Below are 24,401 nucleotides of genomic sequence, written 5' to 3' on the forward strand. Positions count from 1 at the left end.
CAGACCTTCTAATTGATAAGTTAAAAATAAATGAAAATAAAAATGAAATCTCCCTAATTTTCGGCAGTTTTCGACAATTTAGAGGCAGCGAACATCGCATTCGTCTGTGCCACAAATTGTCGCAAACGAACCATGACGTAGGTGGAGAGCCCCCGCTGAGAGACAGCGCGGAGGTGCGACGTCTCTAATTAGCATATGAATAGCAGCGAAACCAGAGAGTCAACGGCCAGACTTGAATTTACTCACTCAGTATTGGCTGAAGCCACTACATTTAAAAAAGAAAAATCCCTCGTGATTGGTTGGCAGATCACTGCAAACCAATCATTATTGGTCACCCTGGCTTATTATAAATGTAAACCCCAATAATAATGATAAATATATAATTTATGTTGAAATAATTTATGTTTTATAGTAATGTTATTGTGCTATGAACTACACTATTCATACCATCAAGGAATATATGGGAAAATTTGCCCGGACCGTGCCGTTTATTCAAAGAAAGAGCTTATAAACACACAGCTGTTTATTCAAAGAAAGAGCTTTATTGTGAAACACACAACTATGTACAGTGCAGCAGTAATGTCTCTTATGTTGTCCTCCAAAAACGTCAAAAAGAAGCGCCCAAAACATTCGGGAAACATAGGTGTATATGGCGTGGCCGCACAATCCATCCAGACACCCCCTCAACAATGCCGTCTTCCTCAGATATGAGTTCAATGGTCGCGCACTTCCAGTCCATCTCATCCTCACCCAGCACACTTTGTCACACTTAAATCTGGACTCGTGGAAATCGCTCCAAGCAGATAAGAGCTCACGGCTTCGTTATGAGGCGAGGATAGTCTGTGTAAACAAAATGTGCAGTTTTAAGCTCGGATCTATTAACGCATCCATTTCCTTATACAGCTGAATAAAAGCATAGTCTTTAAATCGTAACGTTACATTACCCATGCTCTGGTTCATAGCGCCTGCAGTTTGCCTCAGATTTGTGAAGACGAAGACAGCCTCCTGAAAATGAGTCCAAAAAGTTGGCCGCGAGCTTTCATTGTCGATCACGAAAAAGGAAAGCAGCAAAAAACATAGGAAATGTAAAAAAAAAAAAAAAAGTTTAAAGCTCGTCTTCTACCTCGCACGTGATTGGACTAGGGCTCTACTATGGAACGCGCCCGGGGCCAAATCTCTTATACGAAACGTGTGACTTGTGACCGTGTTAACAGGCACTGTTTACCCGCGTCAAGCAGCAATTTTTTACGTGTTTCTTTTGTATGTGTAGACACGCACATTCTGGTCGTGTAACAGGCATACACACACAGTCGACGCACAGTTTTAACATGTTAAGAAGACACATTTGAACGTGTTTCTTAACGCGCACATTCTGTACATGTCGAAGTGTAATATATATATTTTTTTAAAGCAGACTTACCTTTAGATGTAGCCTAGGCTACATACATATTAATATAAAATATTAATTAATTGCTTAACTGACTACTGTGCTAGAGTAAAGTAGCCTAATGTTACAATGTATATTAAGTAAATGCTTAATATTATACAATTATTATAATTTATCTATATGGGTTATTGTTTGTTTTTTAAAGTTAGGCTATATATAATTTCTAAAAGTATATATAGGCTAATTTACACAGCACATATTTATAACTGAAAACACACACACACACACACACACAACTTTATTCACTTTCACATAATAATGTTTTTGTAATTTGGTGTTTAGTTTGTTGTATAGTTTGTTTATACTGTTCTGTCTCTGTTTTTTTTCCAGGAACATCTGATGAGTGCTATAATAAAATGACTTCATTATATTTAAAATGTTTTGATATTCATTTTATTTATATTATTAATATTTTATTTACCCATAAACGTGTCTTTAGGAAGCCATAAGTTATAGAGACAAGAATAACTTTTGCCATTTAAATGCCACATTAATTTACTGAGGACCCATACAGCCAATGATCATGTGTGAAAACACTTATACATAAATTGATCACTTAGAAATCAAAACTAAGGTTTGAGAAATAAAGAATATGCATACAACAAAATATATTGTTTCATAGCAGCTTCAGTAACAAGTTCAAAACAAACTCTGCTGTAAACCGGCTCTAACAAGCCAATATAGTGTCAATATTCAGCTCAAGTGACTTCAGTGTTGATTCAGTTCAGTTGATTTCAGTTCAACTGTAAAATTCTTCAGTTGTGCATATTTGTGTGTAGTTAGATATATGCAAAAACAACATTTTTGGAAGAGTTAAAATAGTTTTGCACAAAGTGTTGCTTTTGCAAGCGATGTCTGATGTTTTGCATGTTTTGTGTTTTGTGTGTAGAGTTACAAGAAATGGAGCCATATTTTCAGAAATTGTGTGTAAGCAATTAGATAAAACTGTAAATGAATCCAGTTTATTTTAGTTCAGGACTCATAGTCCAGGTGTTAGTAATCTGTGCTTAATCTTTGTTCCAGGCAACAATTTTTTAACTCACGATTAACTAGATTAAGGCCTACTCTTGGCATAATTTAAACCCTGTCCAGGAAACCACCTCTTGAAAATCTGCATTGATAATTCATAAAATGTGGTGTGAGCTCAATTTAAATGACAATTACAGAAAAACACAATCTGACTTAACTATTAACACACAAACTTGTACTTTTCACATTTATGATTAATAGCCATTTAGAAATCATTCACAGTGCAGGGTGGAAAAATTAATTTTGGTATGTAAACTGTATGCTTTACTTGATTTATTTGTGTGCTTTGGTTCATTGTCTTGTTGCATTACATAACCTCTCTAAAGGTTGAAGACATGAACTGCTGTCCTGTATTTTGTTTTTTTTTTACATAACATTGGTTATTGCTAATGACATACAGAGTAATTAATCTACACTGTGAGCCCGGACAAGTTGAATCTACTTAAAAAATTGGAGCAAACTGGTTGCCCTAAAAATGTAGTAATGTGAACTAAAACGAGTACATTTAACTTAAATTTAAGTTAACATTTTAACTTAAACTTTAAACTTGTTTTAGTTAAAAAAATTCAGAACCTAGATAAAACTCCCCCTGCTGCTACTCTGATTTGCATTTGTGTAGCTCACAGCATGTTCATTTACATGATAAAGCCTCCCCTAGAATTAAGGGGAGGGGGGGTCATGGGGGGACAACTGCCAAGCAAGGCCCACGTCAATTTCCGGCAGTTTACGGCAGTTTTCGGTGTTGCCTGCAAATTGCCGTGCACAGTCGTAAACCTGAAGTTCCACGGCAATCTGCAGTGCCACATACTGACGAAAATCCCACTTTTCATGCAGTGTGTACATGTAGAATGTTGGATAGAGTTTTATGTCTGTTTATGCAAGAGATCCTATCTGGATACAGATATAATACAGGGAGTGAGCCTTACAAGCAGACGCCTTCAACAAAGGTGAGTAGCTCTTTTTATAAAACCCTCTGCACTGAATTTTTTTTTCATTCATCCAATTAAAAAAAATTAGGGTAATGGTTCACATCTATATTTTATAACTTGAGCCAATGAAAAATAAATAACTTGGCCTAAACAATATTTCCTATGTTTACGAAAAATATTTTATAAAACTTGGCACAAAGAATATTTTTCATTTTGTTGAAGAAAGTCAGTTAATTTAAATTCTATTTTTGATCTTAACAAAAAGATATAGATTTATTAAAAAAAAAATCTTATTTAAGAAATATGTATTAGAATGTATTTGTTTTCTTCAATCAAATAGATATAGATTTAATTAAACAATTATTTCTCATTGAGTTAATAAAAATATTTATTTTAAACAAACAAAATGATATGGATATATTAAAACATGTTTCCCATTAAAGAACATTACTTGACATTTAATCTTATCCAAAATCTTATTCATAATTTTCATTACATCAACATTTATTAACTTATTATACATTACTTCCACACATCCACAATTTCAGTACTTAAGTGTCCGATTTTTTACTTCTAGTAAGAGCTGGCATACATTACCCTTAGGCCTAGTCCACACGTACACAGGTATTTTTATAACCAGAGTTTCCCTTTCAAGGGAACTCGCGCTGCGTCAAAACGCTTTGAGAACGCTTCTGCGTGATTGCGTCTTGAAGCACTTGTGGAATCTGTCCAATGGACAGACGGAACGTCATAGACGGGTGACGTCATAGACCGGAAACTATAAAGCACCCGTGAACACAAACAGAACTAGCTTCTTTGCCTTCAAGAAGCGCTCTGTGTGAATCTTGTCTGTAAAAACTGGTGTTTTTTGTCTGTCTTTAGAAAAAGTTAGGCAGGAGTTTTCCACCTTTGTTCTTGTAAAAGAAAAACATAAAAGTAAAACAAATGTGACAGCAATTCACTGGATGTGTTCATCCCTGCCCTCATTTCATTACGGGTGGGGATGCATATTCTATGTGTGTTGACTGTTCGTTAAGCCGCCGGGCGCTCTCCGACGAGGGCGCTTCGGCTCGCGTTCCCCGCGGCTCAGGTCCCTTCTGCCGAGGCAGAGCGGCGGCTTCAGTCGTGGGGATCGCAAATAGGTCCGGCAGAGGGGTTAGAGACGGGCATCGCCCTTTCTCTGCCTTCACCTGCCGGATCCAGTGTTTCATCTCAGGGTTTGAAGCACGCTTGCGGTTCCTTCCGCCCCGGGTGAAGCGCAGAGACATATGTATGTGCGTCAGCTTTCATAAAAAAGGAGTGGGCGGACATTCATTGATAAATTTCTCAAATGTGTAAGAAAAGCACGTAGCGAAAAAGAGAAAATAACGACTCGGATCTCATATTTGCCGAGGCAACATGTAGATTACATTCTGCAATATAAACACTGCATCTCACGTTTTGCCGAGGCAGCGTGTAGACTGCTAAGAATGTAACGGATTTGCAGAGCTCGTGTTTCCGAGGCAACACGTAGATTACAGTCTGCAATATAGTAGCGTTTGATCTTGCGTTTTGCCGAGGCAGCGCATAGATCAGGGTCTGCTAAAAAATATAATGGACAGAGCTCGTGTTTGCCGAGGCAACACGTAGATTACATTCTGAAATATAAGAGAAATCAATGGATCTCGTGTTTGCCGAGGCAACACGTAGATCATGTTGCCACAATGCATTTATAAATGGGGGAAAGAAGGAAGAGAAAAAGAAAAAGAGAAGCCTTTTTCTCTGTTCCTATGTTTGACTCCTCTTTGCATTTTTCATGCCAATGAATATTCAGCCAAAAGAGTGAACATCTGAGTGGTTTTGAATGCATTTCATTTTGACAAATTAAATCATATTTCTTTGTGGCTTGAGAATTCTTTATATATGGAACATATATATACATATTTCTAAAAATCCATGGTTATGGTAAGAGCATGCGCTGAGTGCTTCGTGCCCTTTCTAATTCCAAAATGTGGAAGCAGAGTGAAGTTCTCTTCAGGCAAGGCGGTATTGAAAGACCGTTATTGTCATAAAGAGGGCTTTGTCAAAGTAAAACTCCTGATGCCATCAATGTCAGGTTTCTGAGGGAAACCCTCCGTAGGAAGGCGGTGTTCACCACATTATACGCTGCCCATCTCCCTTCGGGGCCCTCAAGGGGACCATTCTGCCAACCTCGCCATTTCATGTGTTTCGGGGCGCAGTGGTCTCTGGCAAACACATATCTCAGGGTCCACCCGGAAACGTAGTGGTCCTGGGATGTGCGCCCCCTCCGAGGAGGGTCCTAGAGCAGTCAGGCCAGTTGTTCCCTGCGCCTTCGTGCTTCAGGGCACTGCGCTTGCTGCTTGTGGTACACCAGAGGCCAGTCTTGAGAGACTGGTATCTCTAATATTTCTGACGATATAAATATCATGTCTCTGAGGGTCCCTTCCGTAGGAAGGCGGTGTCCACCTCATTATACGGTGCCCGTCTCCCTTCGGTGCCCTCAGGGGGACCATTCTGCCAACCCTGCCACCTCGTGTGTTTCAGGGCGCAGTGGTCCCTAACGAGCACATATCTCAGGTTCCACCCGGAAAACGTAGTGGCCCTGGGATGTGCGCCCCCTCTGAGGAGGGTCCTAGAGCAGTCAGGCCAGTTGTTCCCTGCGCCTTCGTGCTTCAGGGCACTGCGCTTGCTGCTTGTGGCCACGGGCCAGTCTCGAGAGACTGGTATCTCTAATATTTCTGACGAGCTCATATCTCAGGTTTCACCCGGAAAACGTAGTGGCCCTGGGATGTGGGCCCCCTCCGAGGAGGGTCCTAGAGCAGTCAGGCCAGTTGTTCCCTGCGCCTTCGTGCTTCAGGGCACTGTGCTTGCTGCTTGTGGCCAGAGGCCAGTCTCGAGAGACTGGTATCTCTAATATTTCTGACAAGCTCATATCTCAGGTTCCACCCGGAAAACGTAGTGACCCTGGGGTGTGCGCTAGTGATGCGCGGGTCGTCTCATAACCCGCGGGCCCCGCGGGTAACCTGCGGGTCGGGTTGGGGCGGGTTAAGAAATCTTCACTTATTTGCGGGGCGGGTTGGGGCGGGTCATTAAAAACAAAATAAAAAAATCTATGTATGTTGCCTGCAATTCCCTATAGCCTATATAAAATATTTGGGAGTATCTATTTTCATATTTTATTAGGTTTTTTTGATAAGGTTACAATATGAAAGCCGTAGCAACGTAACTTGCATGATGTCCCCAAGCCTTTGGCATCACGCGGCACGTCATGACAGCTGCGCGCCGAGCAGCTCCCACCACCGGCAGCCACGACAACAAAAACGGAGAGATAAAAGTGAAGATGGAAGACGAGGTGCTGGAGTCTAGCCGAAATAGATTAAACCCTGGTACAGTGGACGCCATTCTTTTTTTGCACAGCGAATGTAAACACGCTATGAACATTTCTGTGTGCTAAATAAAACAAAAGTTTAGTGGTTATGTAGCGTAGGCTATAAACTGCCTATACAAATCTGAAATAAAAAATGGTTAAGCCTTCAAGATCCAAACGCTACTTTGGTGAAAATTAAAGGTTGAAAATCTTTATCATTATCTTGTTATTAATATGACCTGATTTATGATTAATGGTCGCGGATGCGGGGCGGTGCGGGGCGGGTTTTAAAATTGATACACTGGTGCGGTGCGGGCTGGGGCGGGCCAAATAATTTCATAAAAGCAGGACCCGCGGGTTGGAAAAAAAGCCGACCCGCGCATCACTAGTGTGCGCCCCCTCCGAGGAGGGTCCTAGAGCAGTCAGGCCAGTTGTTTCCTGCGCCTTCGTGCTTCAGGGCACTGTGCTTGCTGTTCGCAGTATGTCAGAGGTCAGTCTTGAGGGACTGGCACCATGGCAGAATTTGTTAGGTTTCATGGCAGCTGCGTCCGACGGGGATACCTTTTTGGCCTACTGAGCATGAGACCGTGACAGTGGTGGCTCATAACCAAGGGGTTTCCCTGAGGGGATACCTGCTCCGCATGATGGAAGTCACGCAGCGATGCTTTCGTGCTTTAGTTATGTGGAAAGATCCTTGGTTTATGCCCTAAAGGCTGGTATTGGGGACTCATGTTCGTCGCGTTACGCTAACGACAGAGTTTTCCTTTGCGGGCTGGGGGTAGAAATCATGAGTGGTCACTCTCTAGAGCAATATAACACTGCATCTCATGTTTTGCTGAGGCAGCGTGTAGATGCAGTCTGAAAAAAGAAAGAAAAAGAAGGAAGCACATCTCAGGTTCCACCCAGAAACGTAGTGGTCCTGGGATGTGCGCCCCCTCCGAGGAGGGTCCTAGAGCAGTCAGGCCAGTTGTTCCCTGCGCCTTCGTGCTTCAGGGCACTGCGCTTGCTGCTTGTGGTACACCAGAGGCCAGTCTTGAGAGATTGGTATCTATAATATTTCTGACAATTTCAATATCATGTCTCTGAGGATCCCCACCATAGGAAGGCGGTCTCTACTTCATTATACGGTGCCCGTCTCCCTTCGGTGCCCTCAGGGGGACCATTCTGTCAACCCTGCCACCTCGTGTGTTTCGGGGCGCAGTGGTCCCTAACGAGCACATATCTCAGGTTCCACCCGGAAACGTAGTGGCCCTGGGATGTGCGCCCCCTCCGAGGAGGGTCCTAGAGTGGTCAGGCCAGTTGTTCCCTGCGCCTTCGTGCTTCAGGGCACTGCGCTTGCTGCTTGTGGTACACCAGAGGCCAGTCTCGAGAGACTGGTATCTCTAATATTTCCGACGATATCAATATCATGTCTGGGGGGGACCATTCTGCCAACCCCGCCACCTCGTGTGTTTCGGGGCGCAGTGGTCCCTAACAAGCTTATATCTCAGGTTCCACCCGGAAACGTAGTGGCCCTGGGGTGTGCGCCCCCTCCGAGGAGGGTCCTAGAGCAGTCAGGCCAGTTGTTCCCTGCGCCTTCGTGCTTCAGGGCACTGCGCTTGCTGTTCGCAGTATGTCAGAGGTCAGTCTTGAGGGACTGGCACCATGGCAGAATCTGTTTGGTTTCATGGCAGTTGCGTCCAACGGGGATACCTTTTTGGCCTGCTGAGCATGAGACCATGACAGTGGTGGCTCATAACCAAGGGGTTTCCCTGAGGGGATACCTGCACCGCATGATTGAAGTCACGCGGCGATGCCTTCGTGCTCTAGTTATGTGGAAAGATCCTTGGTTAACGTCCTAAAGGCCGGTATTGGAGACTCATGTTCGTCGCGTTAAGCTAACGACAGAGTCTTCCTTTGCGGGCTGGGGGAGCGATCATGAGTGATCCTGCTGAGGCAGGGGCTGAGGCCCGGGTAAATATAGACTCCACACCGAGGTGGCGGAGCTCTTGTGGTTATCCAGCTCCTCCGGGACTGGACACCATGATACGGGAATGGCCGAGGCCACCCTGTACACCTTTACCCGATTGCTCTGCTTCTGGGAGTTCTGGAGAGAATTCGCCGAGACGTGGCTCGTCTGCTGTTAATAGCTCCGTACTGGCGGGCCCGAGTAGGGCCCAGACCTAGTTTCTCTTCTGGATGGCTCTCCGCTGGAGATTCCGTTCAGTAGGGAATTTAACTCTTAAGTGAGAGGTTTGATCATCACCCCTGCCAGGAGGGTGAAACTGGGCCTGGCCTCCGAGGGGGCCCAGCCCATAAGTTCAGGTCTCTCAGCCGAGGCTGTTGAGACCATATATCACTCCAGAGCTCCGTCCACTAGGAAACTGTATTCTAGCCACATTGAAGGTGTATGTGGCAGCTTTAGCTGCTTTCCACGCTCCTTTTGGGTGAGGTTTCTTTGAGGAGACACCCGCTAGTTACTTGTTTCCTTCGTGGCTTTTTGAGGCTTAGATCTGCAGTCAAGGGTTTGCGCCCGGCATAGGAAAAGTTCTCTTCATCCTAGGCCAGGCTATGTTGCTGGGGAAAAAATTCTACTAGCATTGTAATACCTATAGTACTGCTGGCCTTTGTCCTCCTCGGCGTCAGACCAAGGGAAACGAATCTGCTTTGACCACTCCTGGGGTGCAGGTGCTATCGTAGTAGTGTGCACTTTTGATTTCACACATACGGTCACATGCTCTTATGGCGGCGTTGGTATTGCGTTCTCAAAGCGTTTTGACGCAGCGCGAGTTCCCTTGAAAGGGAACGTCTCAGGTTACGTATGTAACCATGGTTCCCTGAGAGGGAACGAGACGCTGCGTCACCCTGCCATATTCCCTGTGTGCCCGTGAGCGACTTCTTTCAGGCTTTTTCAGAAGCTAGTTCTGTTTGTGTTCACGGGTGCTTTATAGTTTCCGGTCTATGAGGTCACCCGTCTATGACGTTCCGTCTGTCCATTGGACTGATTCCACAAGTGCTTCAAGACGCAATCACGCAGAAGCGTTCTCAAAGCGTTTTGACGCAGCGTCTCGTTCCCTCTCAGGGAACCATGGTTACATACGTAACCTGAGACGTTTTCCTCCTCCGTTTTAAAAAACAGTTGCGTCCACACAAGCACGGTTTAAAAAATATCTCTGTCCACATCAAAACGCAAAACCGCGTATGATTGGCTGCCTGATTTCCACATGGGTCTCATCCACGGCACTGTTTCACTGAGGGATGCCATGGGCTCAGTGAAACCCTTCTGCAAGTTTACTTTGGACTCAGTTGCAGGTAACTGTATACACAGGGGAAGGGCCCAAGTGGACTGAAGCTTCACACACTTGCCTTACTATTTTTTATTATTGCATTCTGGCCCCTCTGTTCTGCAATACAATGAGATAACTGTGCATGTATCTGTATACATGTGATAAGCGCTGTTAGCAGAGTTAATAAAAGCTACGTCCGGCATTGCATCGCCATTGACTCTCATATAAACAAAAGCGATAACACCGCACAATCTGACGTCAAACAAAGGAGAGAACGGCGCACACTTCGACTTAACAAGCCGAAATCTCCGGTTTCATCATCTACACAACAACGCTGCAACCGGAGTTTCTAAAAATCTTCACCCTGGTCGGAGTTTTCAGAAAAGTCCGGATACTGCATTTGCATGTGGACGAACAGCCAAACCGCGTAGAAAAAGCTGCGGTTTTGAAAATACCTGTGTTCGTGTGGACAGGGCCTTAGAAAACAGCCAGGTCAACAGCCTTAATTGAGAACAATCAAGTGAATTAGGGAATAGCAACAATTTCTCTGTTTCATCAATACTAGAACGGCAGCTGAAGTACGTATCTCACTATCTCTGTCCTTAATTATATCAAACTGTAAAAAAAACTTGTTGAAAAGTCAGGAATTGGAACGTCCTGTCTTGTACTATTGGTGTAAAGTGGCAACTGTCAGAACACTGCAGACCGTAGCATTGCAAGGAGTCTCATCGCAATTTAATCTGAACTAGGCTTCCCATGCTTCAAGGTTTGACAGCTTCTACTACTGAAATACTGAACCTACTGAATCCTGAACCCTGAATTTAGCTTTAGTGTAGAGCTGGTCATAGAGCCTCTTGACTTTTTTGGACATGCCTTTTGGATCCAGCTCCATGATTACTTTCTGGATATATTCAAATGCCAGTTTCAATCTCTTGGGATACTCCAGATTGAGGGCATAAAGAAGGCTCAGGTGAATGGCTACAGCTTTTGCGACAGCCATCTGAATCTCTCAGAATCTCTTGTCCCTCAAGTATTATGCCTATTCACCTGTGTCTTGTCAATCACCTCGTTACTTAACTTGTTTGCTTCTTAGTTTGCCTTATGTATATAAGCCCTCATAAGAGGGATTTCAATGAACTTTTTGAAACACTTAGAGACGTGTTTAGCTGTATATGTATACATTTTGTATCATATCAGCATTTCGTCCACACGGATCCGGCGTTTTGGAAGCATGAAAATTATATATTTTTAAACCGGGTCCCAGAGTGGATAAATCTGAAAAAGACACCCTTGCGTTTTCGTGTGTACAGCCAATCCGTATATTTTGTGAATACATCCCGCACGGGAAAGACTAGAAGGAATACAGCTACAGGCACTGGGCATGCGCACATCACTATTGCGTATTACTGTATTTGCGTTATTGTAAGGGTAGGTTTAGGGTTGGGGTAGGTGTAGGCGTTGATAAAACACATCTGGTAAGTAGCACATTTATTTATCGTTATTTTATTGTGAGATTTTGCCTCACTTCCTACTATTGCTGTACCCCTTCTAGCCACAACTCTTCTTCTCCGTTTTTAGTGTATTTCTGTGGCAGAGTTACAGCGCCACACACTGGCCTGGCATGTATACTACATGGTTTTGAGTCGGTTTCAGTGCTCTCGTGTGTACGCAGATATTTCTTGAAACGAGGAAAAACACAAGATTGGATAGGAAAAGAAACCATAGAGAGTATCCTCCACAGGCAGCATACAGGGCAAATCCGAATGCAAAGCTCATGTCACATCCTGTGATCTGTACAATCTTTATGTGTTTCGTTTAGTATTAGGCTGGTCTTTGATTTAGTTAAGAAGTGTGTATGTGACATCTAGTGGTGAAAAATGTCATTGCACTATGAATAGAACAACTGGAAGTCTGCAATGTAGTAGAAGAAGAGACTCACTTTATTCAGATTTGGAGATCCAAGCATGTTTTTCTGTTGTAGTTCTCTTTTGATTTCCTTTTCTGTGAATCAAAGTAGAAACAGGAAAATTACTTGTTTTTCCATTGTTCAACATGGACCGTTAATGTGTGTGTTTAAATTAAAGTATTTTTGCTAATTATTTGGGGTTAAAACATGTGAATAGTTTCATTTTGAATAAAAAAAGAGCAACCAGTTCTGTGCTGAATTTTTACTTTTATCTTTGATATTTAAAGTAAATGTACAAATTACTACATAGTCTTTTATTTTAGCCTTTAAGAAATGACAGAACAATCACAACATTTACAGTAGGCTAAATGTGCAGTGTGTTATTATGGTTGATTTTAGCCACTAGTAATTACATTTTAACATTTTAATTGTTGTGGTAAGCTTGTAGAATAGGTCTAAAGAATTGTGAAGGTACTACCTGGCAGAGGTGGGGACAAGTCACACATGTTCAAGTCCAAGCAAGTCCTAACCATCAGGTCCTATCTTATATCTTAACATTTCTACATATGATTTATATACATATTTGTGCTACATTAATATCTGAAAATAAAATACCAATAAAAAATTATGTTGCTTACACAAAATGTTCAAAATTCAGAAGTCCAATCCAATGTGTCTGAAATGTGTTGCTTTCACTGAAAATAAGGTTTGCCAAGACGAAGTTGTGAATGACGGGGCCGCACAATAATCCCTCCATGGCTGAACACGCACTCGAAAGGTGCGCTTGAGGCAGGCACATCTAATGCCCTCATTGCTATTTTGAACAGTGAAGACATTGTCTGCTCGTTCATTCCCCGAAACAAAAAGCAGTTCTTGCCATCATAACTGTCCAGGTAATTGAGCTAGGCAGCAGGGCTGGAATGAACGGTTTCTTCTGGGTTTTTTGTGGTGTTAAAACAGCCCAGTTTCACCACCTTTGATTCACTCTTCTTCATTCCTGGGACCTGTGTGTTTCATATGGGTATGCTTTGCCTCCAGGAGAATCAGATCTGGAACACAAATGTAAAATTTCAAATAAACCTACACAATATTCTAGAACTGCATGATTCTGGATAAAACTGAAAATCATGATTTTTTTTGTTGTTGTTTCAAATAGAGATCATAACCACGATTCTGAATAGACAATTAACCACCAGAAAACGCAGATTTGAATATTCGCTGTGATTGTACTCTAATCGTTGTCCTTTAGGAATAAGATGGGTGTTTAAATTACAATCTTTTAGTGATTATTTATGCAGCTCTACAATATTTATATATCACATATTTTTCACTTATACAACTCTATGGGAGACATTCCCACTGAATGTTCCAGTTCAGACACAGGGTACTGCTAGTGGCACCTCGGTGGCCGGCCCGGCCAGGCCATGGTTTCCTCTTCTTCTGAATATTTTGCAGACCCAACCTTGGCAGCTTCCCATCAGAAGGAATCTCCTCTCTCAGCCTCAATGGGCGGATGTGGCATCTTCAGCTTTGGGGTTCACTGTTCACTGTTAGTGGATTGTGAACCAGCAGTGATCAGTACCATTGGTAATGCCAGGACTGCTTCACCACGCCAGCTTTATGCTGCTCGCTGGAGGATTTTGTCTTCTTGGTGTGATGCCTCTTGACAGATGCCTGTGCTGCAGCTACCTGGTTTTCGCCATGTAACTTCCCATGATTTTACAAGGCCATTGTGGCTGCTTCCCATGATGTGAGTTCTGCAGTCCTTCTGGAGCAACCTTGATGTTTTCAGGTGGATGACATTCCTCATGACTGTTGGTATGTGTCATCCACTAGTGCTTAGCACCGCCTCCACAGTTACATACGTAACTAGCGGTATTTCTTCATGAATTCGTCTCATTATATTGGTCAGGTGATGGCTCAACACACATGATCAGTCTTAAAATCTGCTTTGACACTCTAGTTAAACATATTAGAAATAAATACAATACATACAAAAATGCACACAATAATGTAGACTCATTGATGTTCTTGACGTGAGTTTTTAATGATTTATGGTTAGTTTAATGAGGTTAACAAGTTAACCATGGAAAAACAAACGTATATGTGTATTGCATTAATATAACATCAATTAAACTAAAGCTGGCAGAGTCATGTATAATCACAAACTAAAGTCACTTTTACTGTTATATATTTGTAAAGTAAACTATGTTCTTTCGCACGGTGTAATATGGCAGTCTGAATTCCTTGTTTCATTTCGTTCACTCTTTTCTTTTCATATATATATAAATTGACACAGAAAAGACAACAAGAGTGGATTCCTCTGATCTCTTATTCATGAAGGCAAACATGCCACATTCTGTGAAAACCCACAATCAGAAGATTAATCAACAGTAAGTGATAATAAAATGAATAAATGATTCAATGATAAATGGTGTAAATCAAATGACAACTACAAACATGACTAATGATTATAAATTATTGAACTTAATATAAAATGAAAGAAAATAAAGCACAACACAGATGTATGGTTGAAGTAACACACACACACACACACACACACACACACACACAGGTTTCTATTGAGAATCATTAGATCCTTCATCCTTACACAGGAATTGATCAACAAACGGTGTGATTGATTCATTCTCTGTATCACCCTTTCTAACTTAACATCTTTGTCTTTTGAGATCATCTTTGGATGTCTTAAATTCAGTTTTGAGTTGAAAGTCTTAGATTTGCTGGTATCATCCAGACAAGTTTGCAGTGAGTCTTCTTCTGTCTCATATTTCCTCTCTCTTCTCTGTTAGTATCCTTTCCTGTTTTTTCTGGGTTTCTCTATCTCTTCACCTTGTTTCCACCACTCATCCTTAAACCTTCTCTGACTTTTCTGTTTGTTTAGAGGGTTATATTATGTAAACTTAAAAGTGAGCTCATCATTTACTCAAACAATACAGCTCTAGCGCTCGTAATAATATAATGAAGAGAAAATAAGAGACCCTATAACATCTCACTGTTAGTCATGATTATCTGTATGTCTCTGTCTTCATGGACTCTTATTTTGAAGTTCTTCTGTCATCAACACAGTTTCACTGATGAGTCAGGATAGACCCTAAACCCAGGATAGAGCGGCTGAGTGAATGTGGTCTGGATTGTGTGGATGAGGCTCATTGTGTCAGAGATGCTGTAGAAGGACAGAGTTCCTGCACTGTGATCCACATACACTCTTATTCTACTACTGTTGGGCTCTACAGGGAGTTCAGTCTCTATCTTATTGTGCCAGAATGAGGATCTGTTGGGAGAGCAGGACAAACTCCAGGACTTCTCATTAGATCCAAACAAACACTCATTACCCCGTCCCTTCCTGCTGATGCTTTTATATGACACTGATATAAACACACGTCTCCCACTCCACTCAATCTCCCAGTAACAGTGTCCACACACACTCTCGCTACACAACACCTGCTCCCAATGATCAAATTTGTCAGGATGATCAGGATACGGCTGGACTGTGTCAGTGTTAGAAATCACTCTGTTCCTCTCAGACAGACAGAGCCATTTATTCACTGTGTTCAGATCCAGAGTCATCTGATGGGAATCTGATTGAAAGAAAACACACATTCAGGTGGGGTGGGGGGGGGCGCACATTCAGATAATTAACGTAATTAACACAGGAGAAGCACATTCAGTTAATCAATTCAATCAACAAGATAAGAGGTGTATATACAACAGACCTCTGTTCCATGAAGTTTTCCAGCATTTGGACCCACCCTAAGTGCCAAACATGCCTGGATTTAAGCTCACCCATTCGATCCATAGGGAATTGCCACTGCAATACACCGGCCTACGAAGCGCTGATCTCCTATATAGCTCCCCTATACCCTTGGAGTAATGGCTGATGGAAATTCTTTTACATCACCGAAATTAATTATATTTTAAAGTATATTAAAATAGAAAACTATTATCTTAAATTGTAATAATATTTCACAATATCATTGGTTTTTATGTATTTTTATGGGCTTTATGAGCATGAGACTTCTTTCAAAAACATTAAAATTAGTAATGTGTCCAATCTTTTGACCGGTACTTTATAAAGTCATCTAAAATGTAATAGGCCTATACAACATTTTGTTCACATGCTGTGCAATAATACATGCATGCAAACGATCACAAAATCATGTTTTCTGTTAAGAGTGGACATTATATTAAGGTTAATACAACAGTTGTTATGATTCTGTATCCTCAAATGTTTTTCTTTTTACTTTTATCTCACAGATTTGAGAATCTCAGTGACCCGATACTGGCCAACATAGGACATTCTGGCTTTGGCTCTCACTTTATATTGTTAACTATATTCTAAATAAACTACAAAAAATTATATTTCTTTTGTCCTGTTTTGTCCTTATATTCTTTCTTAAAGTTCCCTCGACCTGACTCAAAGGCTCGTTCATTGTGCAGTTTATTATGCAATTCTTTTGTCTTCAGATGTGAATCATAGCATTATTCATGATCATTCACGCCTCTTCGCAAATGGGCTATGTAAACAAAAAATGTGTTACAAAATTTAAATCAATATATTGTTTTATGTGAATGAGTAGGCACAATAATTTATTATATTATAATAATTTATTATAACATAATTTTGAAACAAAAACTCTAGGCAACAACATCCATTAGTCAAAAGTCTTGTGAACACATATTTATATTCATACACAACATATATGTGTTTTGTGGCCTTAATTCAATGACTTGATTTAGTTTGTTTTTTTCAATAACCACACATAAACGTTATTCTCTCAAAAATACAAACATGTACATACATGACGCTCTCATATTATGGTAGCCCAGTTTGCACTGAATACAGTGTAATTACACTTTTGTTGTGTGTTTATAAGCAACTGAAAAAAACCACAAATGTCAGAGCACGTCAAAACTTCTAAAGAGCCCCAAAAATGGCTCAGACCCGTAGAAACCAAAATATTAGTATACTATTAAAACTCGGCTTCAGGATAAGATATCTCCAAGCTCTGCTCTTCAAGTGGTGCATCAGATAAAATTACAAATAAATGTATACCCCGAGAGCGCTCCACTACTGCTCCATCATGACCACAACAATGCCATCTGGATACTCAATATTAGGTGAATGAAAGTCGGCGTTCTAAACTAACGTGCTGCTTCATTGTTGCACACACACATACAGACAGCAGCCTACACATCATGTGCACACAGAACATGCAGGAACGCAGAAACTTGGGCCCAATCCCATTTCTACCCCTTAGCCCTTCCCTTTCCTCTAGCCCTTCGTTTTGCGCGTTCACGTGAAACGGGGTGTCTCGATTCTCTTTTGGCTGGAGTGGTAGGGGTAAGGGCCAGATAGCCCTTCAAATAAAGATTTTTCAGGACCACACTTCGAATGAAGGGGTATGAGGAGTTTCCCTCCACCGACTACCGTGCTGCTATAATGTGTGTATGTTGCCACTCGTGATCGATCACTTGCGTGTCGCCTGGCTTTCAGTTTCTCCGTAGCTTTCTAAACGCACTATTTGAGTGATTTGAACACATTAATAATAGTTTAAAATGAGCATGTTGATGGTAACCCACAGTATCAAGCCGAAGAAGAAGCGGCTTGTTTACATTGTCATTGCATGCGTCTCAATCAGCTCCCTGGTTCAGTAGTCAGGGCACTGATCAGGACTTAAGTCAATGGGCTGACTCCCTGATCAGTGCCCTGACTACTGAACTAGGGAACTGATTGAGATGCACCCAAAGTATCAGCAGCAGTGATGGTGTCAGATAGTGGCTTTTCTTGCGGCTTGAGTTGTTGTATCTAATACAAATTAAGCATCTCTAGTTGATTAGTAGAGTTACATAAGAGGCAATCTGGCGCTGGAATGCGTCTTTGAAATCATGCTGAGTGCTCGTGGCGCGGTTTTCAGTATCTGTAGCTCATGCACAGACGAGCGCTTCAATCGATAGCTGTTGCAGAGACTTTATTCGTTCCGTTGAAATCACAAAATGAAATGCACCCATTGTGATGTGTCCCTGTTCTTGATATATAATCACTGATTAACACCTTTTGTTTTAATGAGAAAATAAATAAACTATACACAGCGGATCTATGTCTTTATTCACTAACATAAAGAATCTCTGCACTACAAAATATTGTGTTATATAGCAGATGTAAGGATTAAACTATCATCCCATTTCTGGACACACACTCCTATCGCAGATTTATTTATTTATTTATTGACCTGAGGGAGGGGTTCTGGCAGACCAATCACAGCATTTGCAGTCCACGTAGAATTTACGCGTTGTTACTTTTTTGGCGAGGTGCGCGTCAGGGTACGTCGTAGGTTACGCGTGTATCACACAGCCTACGGTGTAGCTACGGCATACACTCGACACAGAAGTATAAATCTGCATTAACGCAGTCGATATTTACATCACATATCGTCTGTAAACTCTTGCGTTACCAAGGCAACGACTGACTTGACATGTAACGTATGAACATTATCGCAGCACCACAGTAGATAACGAAGCCATATCCGTACCAGCCGGCTCGGATCAGCACAGAATGGAATGGTTAATAAACAAAGAGAACAGTTTGGCCCGATGGAAAAGCGGCTTCACTAGTCTTTTATGTTCAGTATCATTTTGTATCATCTTAGGAAACTCTGGCTCATACGTTTTTTAACTGAAAACGAGCGCCATTTTATTAAGTCCAAATACAGTGCAAAACTCTGTTGGGAGTGAGTAATTTGTTAAACGTGCTCGCGCCTGATTTCTGTTAGATATAGCCTACGCACTTCATTGCTGTTCATACTGGTTAAATGTCACAGGACACTAATAAAAGAAACGGGGTATGATGACATGTAATGGTATAGTAGTGGTGTCCCATTTTTTAGGGGAATATTTTCACCCCTAAGCCTTGGCACTCTGTTTCAAGGGGCAAAGGGTAGGGGAAGGCAAAGGGGTATAAAATAGAATTGGGATTGGGCCTTATTGTCAATGCTGTTCTGTGATGTATCAATAAAATGCTGTCACCTCAGAGCCACCACCAGTGGCTCACAACATTCGAGCATAGATCCTGACAGAAATTCAGGATGCTGGCTTCGGAGGCAGACCAATATCCAACTCCAGTACCTTATTATTCAGAAATAATATTCCTGTGACCCACTGTCGATGCATTGCTCGGCAACATCCTCCGAGCATTTTCTCCCAGAACCCTCCAATTCTATGTGACAGCATGGAGGTGTTTTAAAGCATTCCACCTTTCGTATAGCCTGCAGTTTCCTGATTTTTCCCTTCTCTCAATCACCTCATTTATCTCCTACGTTAATTGCGTTAAGGGCCTCCAAGTTGGGTTTATAAAAGGTTACCTGAGCAGCAATTTCTCACAAACTGATATATAGCACTCCCTTCCCCAAGATAAATAATTCACAAACCTCCCTCCTGAAAGGAATTCAACGATCCTAACCCACCTACTCCGACACCAGACAACTCATAATACTAGACATTCTCATGAAATGTATTTATACCCTCCCCACAGGCTACCACCCCATTAATACTGCCCGCACACTTGGCACTGTTTATTTAAGCCATTTTTGATTTTCTTCGGGACTCGCTATATCACTTCCAAATTCAAATCCCAAAAGTCCACCCCACCATTTCAGACTTATCAGTACTCAATAACAAAACAAACTCCTATTTGATTAAAAAAAGCAAGTCATATCAAGCTGAAAAAGGCTATTTTATTTATATTTTCAACCTCTCGTCACTAATCCAACCATACCAATCTCTTTTCACCTACCTCCAGTTCAGAAGCTCTCAGGCTACATCCCCTTTTGAACCTCTATTCATACATGACTCCAACAAACCCATTAGACGCTTTGGTCCAAAAAACACCTTAAATCTGTTGTCCTACAACAATGTTTCCCTGGGGGAAAAAATCACTCTTTTTGAATTGGGGCAGCAACCACAGCAGCTCAAAAAGGCCTCTCCCAGCAAAAGATCCAAGCTCTTGGGCGATTGTCTTGAAACATTTTCAAAAGCTACATCAGTATCGATTGGTTCCACATCAAAATAACCCACCAAACCCTCATCGGCTAACTAGCCCACACCTACAAAAAAACAAAGCAAAACTTGAGATTCATTCAAGCGACCAGTCTTTCTCAGTTCAACCTCAGGCAGGGCTTACCCGTCTGATGCAGCGAGTATTGAACTCCTGTCTGATGCTGCAAAAGCCTTCCATGTTGAACAACTATGCTCTTCCCTGTTCATTGGCTGACAAGGCTTACTCGTCCGATGCTGTGAGTATTGAACTCCCGCCAGACACTACAAGAGCCCTCCCGGTCAAACCCTTATGTGGCGTTCACACCGGACGCGATTCGCGCTTGGACGCTTGAACATTTTGAGTTTACTTGCTTCAATCGCGCGTGAAATTCGCGCGAATGACGAGTGACATTCACTGCACAACAGACGCGAATTCGCGTCATGGGCGGGGCTTCTGCCAGCGGCTCATCTCGTTGAGAAATGGCTGACATGGGCTGTGTTTACACATCTTTTTTTTTGCTAAAATCTACTGTTAATGTGTGACAAAACGTAGTTTTAAGACTTTTTCAGTCGATAATGTAGTTGTTTAAAGCTCAAATATGTGGTCTATTTATATAAAGAGTGCCTATTTGAACATTTTATCTGGCGTTTTCGGAGTTGTGAGCTCCAGCGGACAGCGGCGCTCAGCGCTCATTAACCCCGGTGAGAGGAGCCTTTCCTCGGCCAGTCCTTCTGCCGTCTGCCGCTGGCTCTGATGTCTCTGTGGTGTGTCTCAAGCTATAATTCGTCTTGTAACGGCCGATCTTTGGTCTCATGGATCTATAATTTGTTCCCTGGCAAATCGTTTAGACTGAAGGCAAAGAGAAGTTTCATTACTTTATATTTTTAGGCTATAACTGTACGTTGCAGTTGTAACGTTAGCCTACTAGCACTGATTTTGAATGTTTGAGTGAATTGTTTGCTTTATTTCATGTGTAGCTTGTTATACCTTTTACTTACCTTTGTATTATTGATCATACATAAACTTGCATTTAACAAAAAAGAAACTGTGTTGAGTTTCCTGTCATTTAATGTTATCACAGTGATAATCATATTGTCTAAACCAGATATTAATATACAGATTTCAGATTACAAAGTTCCGATTTTTCAACTTGTGTGAATCGCGCGTTCAAAACGCTCAATTCGCACCGCCTCATTCGCGCGAATCGCGCCGCAGAATGCCATTTCGCGTCTCTGCATTGACTTAACATGTAAATCACTCGCACGAATCGCGTCCGGTGTGAACGCACCATTATACTTCCACTGGGAAAGCAGAGCCACTCAGTCAACAGAGAGTGTCATGTAGGATTATGACATTCCCACTGCCTCTGCCATGTCTCCAGCCTTGATGGCCGTCATGCCTGTGTCTTCATACAAGATGGCCGCTACGCCTGTATCTTAGCACAAGATGGCTTCCACGTCTGTCTTGAGACAAGATGGTCGCCATGCCTGAGTCTCCAGCCAAGATGGTCACCGCCACGCCAGAGCCCTCTGCCAAGATGGCCGCTGCCATGCCTGAGCCCTCTGCCAAGATGGCCGCCACCACAGAGACCTCTGCCAAGATGGCCCCCACACCAGAGCCCTCTGCCAAGATGGCCGCCACCACAGAGACCTCTGCCAAGATGGCCACCACGCATGAGCCTTCGACCAAGTTGGCCACATCACTCGAGACAGTGTGCAGTGTTGACCATTGTGGCCACGGCTATGTTGTGTGTGTGGGCAGCACACATATCCGCTCCTGTCCCCATCCCGAATCCAGAGAAGACATCCGTCCCCATCCAGAAAGGACTTTGTCTCCTGTCCAGAGGGGACTTTTTCTCCCGTCCAGAGGGGACTTTGTCTCCCGTCCAGAAGGGAATCCGTGTCCTGTCCAGAGTCAAGAGGGGACTCCAGCCTATAACCCTCTAGTTCCAAAAGGAGCACCTTTTAACACTTACACAGATATTCAAAGGACAATTAATCAGCAACTGACACTTGCTTGCACTGATAGACATCTTTAAATAGAGAAGCTGAACAGCCTAAACAAACTTTGCTGCGTTATTTTCCTGTTATCACTGTAAAGCTGCTTTGAATCAATCTACATCGTAAAAAGAGCTATATAACTAAAGGTGACCTGACTTGACTTGACTCCCACGCCAGACACCCAGGTTTGAATCCTGCTCGGAGCGGGTCAGTGGGACCGGTTACATATGGTGCAGTGACCTTAATGTGAATGAGGTTTAATGGAGTGAGTCTAAAAGATGTAGGCCAGTGAGGCGGTGTGTGTGTAAACATCGCTCCCCTGATCTCAAGAGGCACTCTAGCGACTGATGCTAGATGCTAGTCTTTAGCCTCCTTGTTAGAGCGCCCACACTGGAGACCCAGATTCGAATCCCACTCAGAGCAGGTCAGTAGGACTGGTTACATTATGAATGTAAAAGAGTTTCTGTAATGCTAGTTTTTGTTCTGAAGAGTGAAATCAAAAGAATTACCACAATGACGTATAAGGCAGGGAGAAATGGTGCAAATGAAAACAAATTCTTAGTGGTGTGACAGAACGCCCCATCCCTGAAGGCGCGTCCTTGCACCATAGAGAGAGGAGAGGAGGATGAAGAGATGAAGGGATGATGAAAGGGCTGGTGAAGGGTTGGCAAAACAGGCAGAGGATACAGAGGGGGCTCCGGAGGTAGATGGCTGACCAGGAGGAGGCGGAGCAGAAATGTCCATGGTGGTGCAGAAGGTGGTGAGAGCCAGGGAGGAGCCATGAGCAGAGGTGTGATAGTGGTTACCCAGGCCACAGCCAGAACAGTATTCCATGGTGGGGTCGACAGTGGCAAGACCCATGGTGGTAAAGTCTTGATGTAACCATGGTGACAGCTGGAGGTGATGATGCTGGAGAAAAAGCCCACCGCGTAGCTGAAGATCCAAGGTGATGGAGTGACGTCGAAGACCCTGGCACAGGAACAACCTCCCGGGGTGGGTACAGAGGACAGAGGGCAATTCTGGACAGCCAAGGACTGTGGCGGAGCCTGAGGGATGGCTGATCACAAATCCGCAGCGCAGGTGTGGCGGGGTCTGACCCAGGTGGAGCAGACTGACCGAGGGAGCTCGGAGAAGCAGAATGACCAATGGTCCACGCTGGAATCATGGGCAGGAGGAGTGCAGGCAAAGGGAGACAGGTCAAGGAGGAGCGATGTCTGCCAAGGTAGTAGGCATAGTCGTGGCCTCCTCTTGCCCAGGCGGAGACAATTCCCAGCTGGCCCGAGGTGGATCCGAGTGGAACTAGTGGGAGACGAGTGGGTGGCAGGAGGGCTGAAGACAAGACTGGAAAGTGCAGAATAGTCCAATGATAAAGGCTAAGTCTTCTATGATGGTAGGAAGAGGTGGTGGGAGAGGGCGGCTGGGTGGGACTGACAGGATTTGGTGCTGCCATAATCTCTGTCTCAGTGGCGGGAGGGTGGATGGGTGGTTCTGTCCTCCTTGCCCTCTGATTCCACAATAGTTCCCTCTGCAGTGGATGGAGCAGCTGGCACATGCACCTGTTCAGTCACAAAGTCTGCAGTGGGCTCAAACTGCTTAAATCTGACCATCCTGGCTGGGCACTGCGGTTGGAAAGGGGCTGGTGAAGTCTGATCGACAGGATTCCAACAGCCACTCCACAAATTCAGCGAAACTCCCTCGTGGAGGTTCCCCGGAAAAATTGCACTCAAGTGGCATTGTTCAGTCCAACACGTAGAAACATACAGAGGCAGTCATCTGGTAAAGTGGTCTGAGGCACCAGATCCAGGACACCTCCAGGTGTTCCTCTAGGGAGCTGTCTCCCTGATTAAGGCAAAGTAGCTTGACAGCAGGGAAGTCCATAATTAACAACAACAACAAAAAACTGGACACGAAGAAAAACAAACACCAATGATTGACTGTAAAGATTTGCACTTTTAGTCAGGTCTTCTGTCACGGGTTGTGAGGTATAAACATGCACAAAATGAAGAAGATGAAGAATAACATCTTTTTATAATCCACAGGGTAAATCCTATTCAGGATAGTTCACACACAACGTACACACTGACGAGACCTGACAACCACACACAAACGGAACTGAACTTATATAGGGGAGATAATGAAACACACACACCTGACCACAATGACGAAATCAAATGAATTACCATGATGACAAACAAGGCAGGGAGAAACGGTGCAAACGAAAACAAACTCTTAGGCCCTGTCCACACGGAGACACGTTTAGCTGTATATGTAAAAATGTTGTATCGTTGACCGGCATTTTGGGAGCCTGAAAACGCTATTTCTTGAAACCGGGTTCCAGAGGGGATAAATCTGAAAACGAGCCCCTTGCGTTTTCGTGTGTACAGCCAATCCGTATACTCTGTGA

General features: G+C 43.0%; 1 protein-coding gene across 2 annotated transcripts in view; it reads right to left on the reverse strand.

The window, feature by feature from the left end:
- Nucleotides 1–528: 528 nt before the first annotated feature.
- The window catches only part of LOC307126919 (tripartite motif-containing protein 16-like), a 36,669-nt gene continuing 12,796 nt past the window's right edge, over nt 529–24,401 (reverse strand). The window contains exons 6-9 of one of the 2 annotated variants that reach the window (XR_013816570.1): nt 12,583–12,993; nt 11,978–12,039; nt 945–1,005; nt 529–840 (exon numbers count right to left, since the gene is read on the reverse strand). Coding sequence is in view for 1 of the 2 variants with exons in the window: in XM_079817790.1 (XP_079673916.1) it covers nt 15,023–15,543 (521 nt within the window). In the remaining variant the exon portion in view is untranslated. Of the gene's footprint in view, nt 841–944; nt 1,006–11,977; nt 12,040–12,582; nt 12,994–13,968; nt 15,544–24,401 lie in introns of those variants that run through there. The other variant, XM_079817790.1, reaches the window with a different exon arrangement.

Source organism: Gobio gobio (assembly GCF_949357685.1).
Source record: "Gobio gobio genome assembly, chromosome: 5".
Lineage (NCBI taxonomy): Eukaryota > Metazoa > Chordata > Actinopteri > Cypriniformes > Gobionidae > Gobio > Gobio gobio.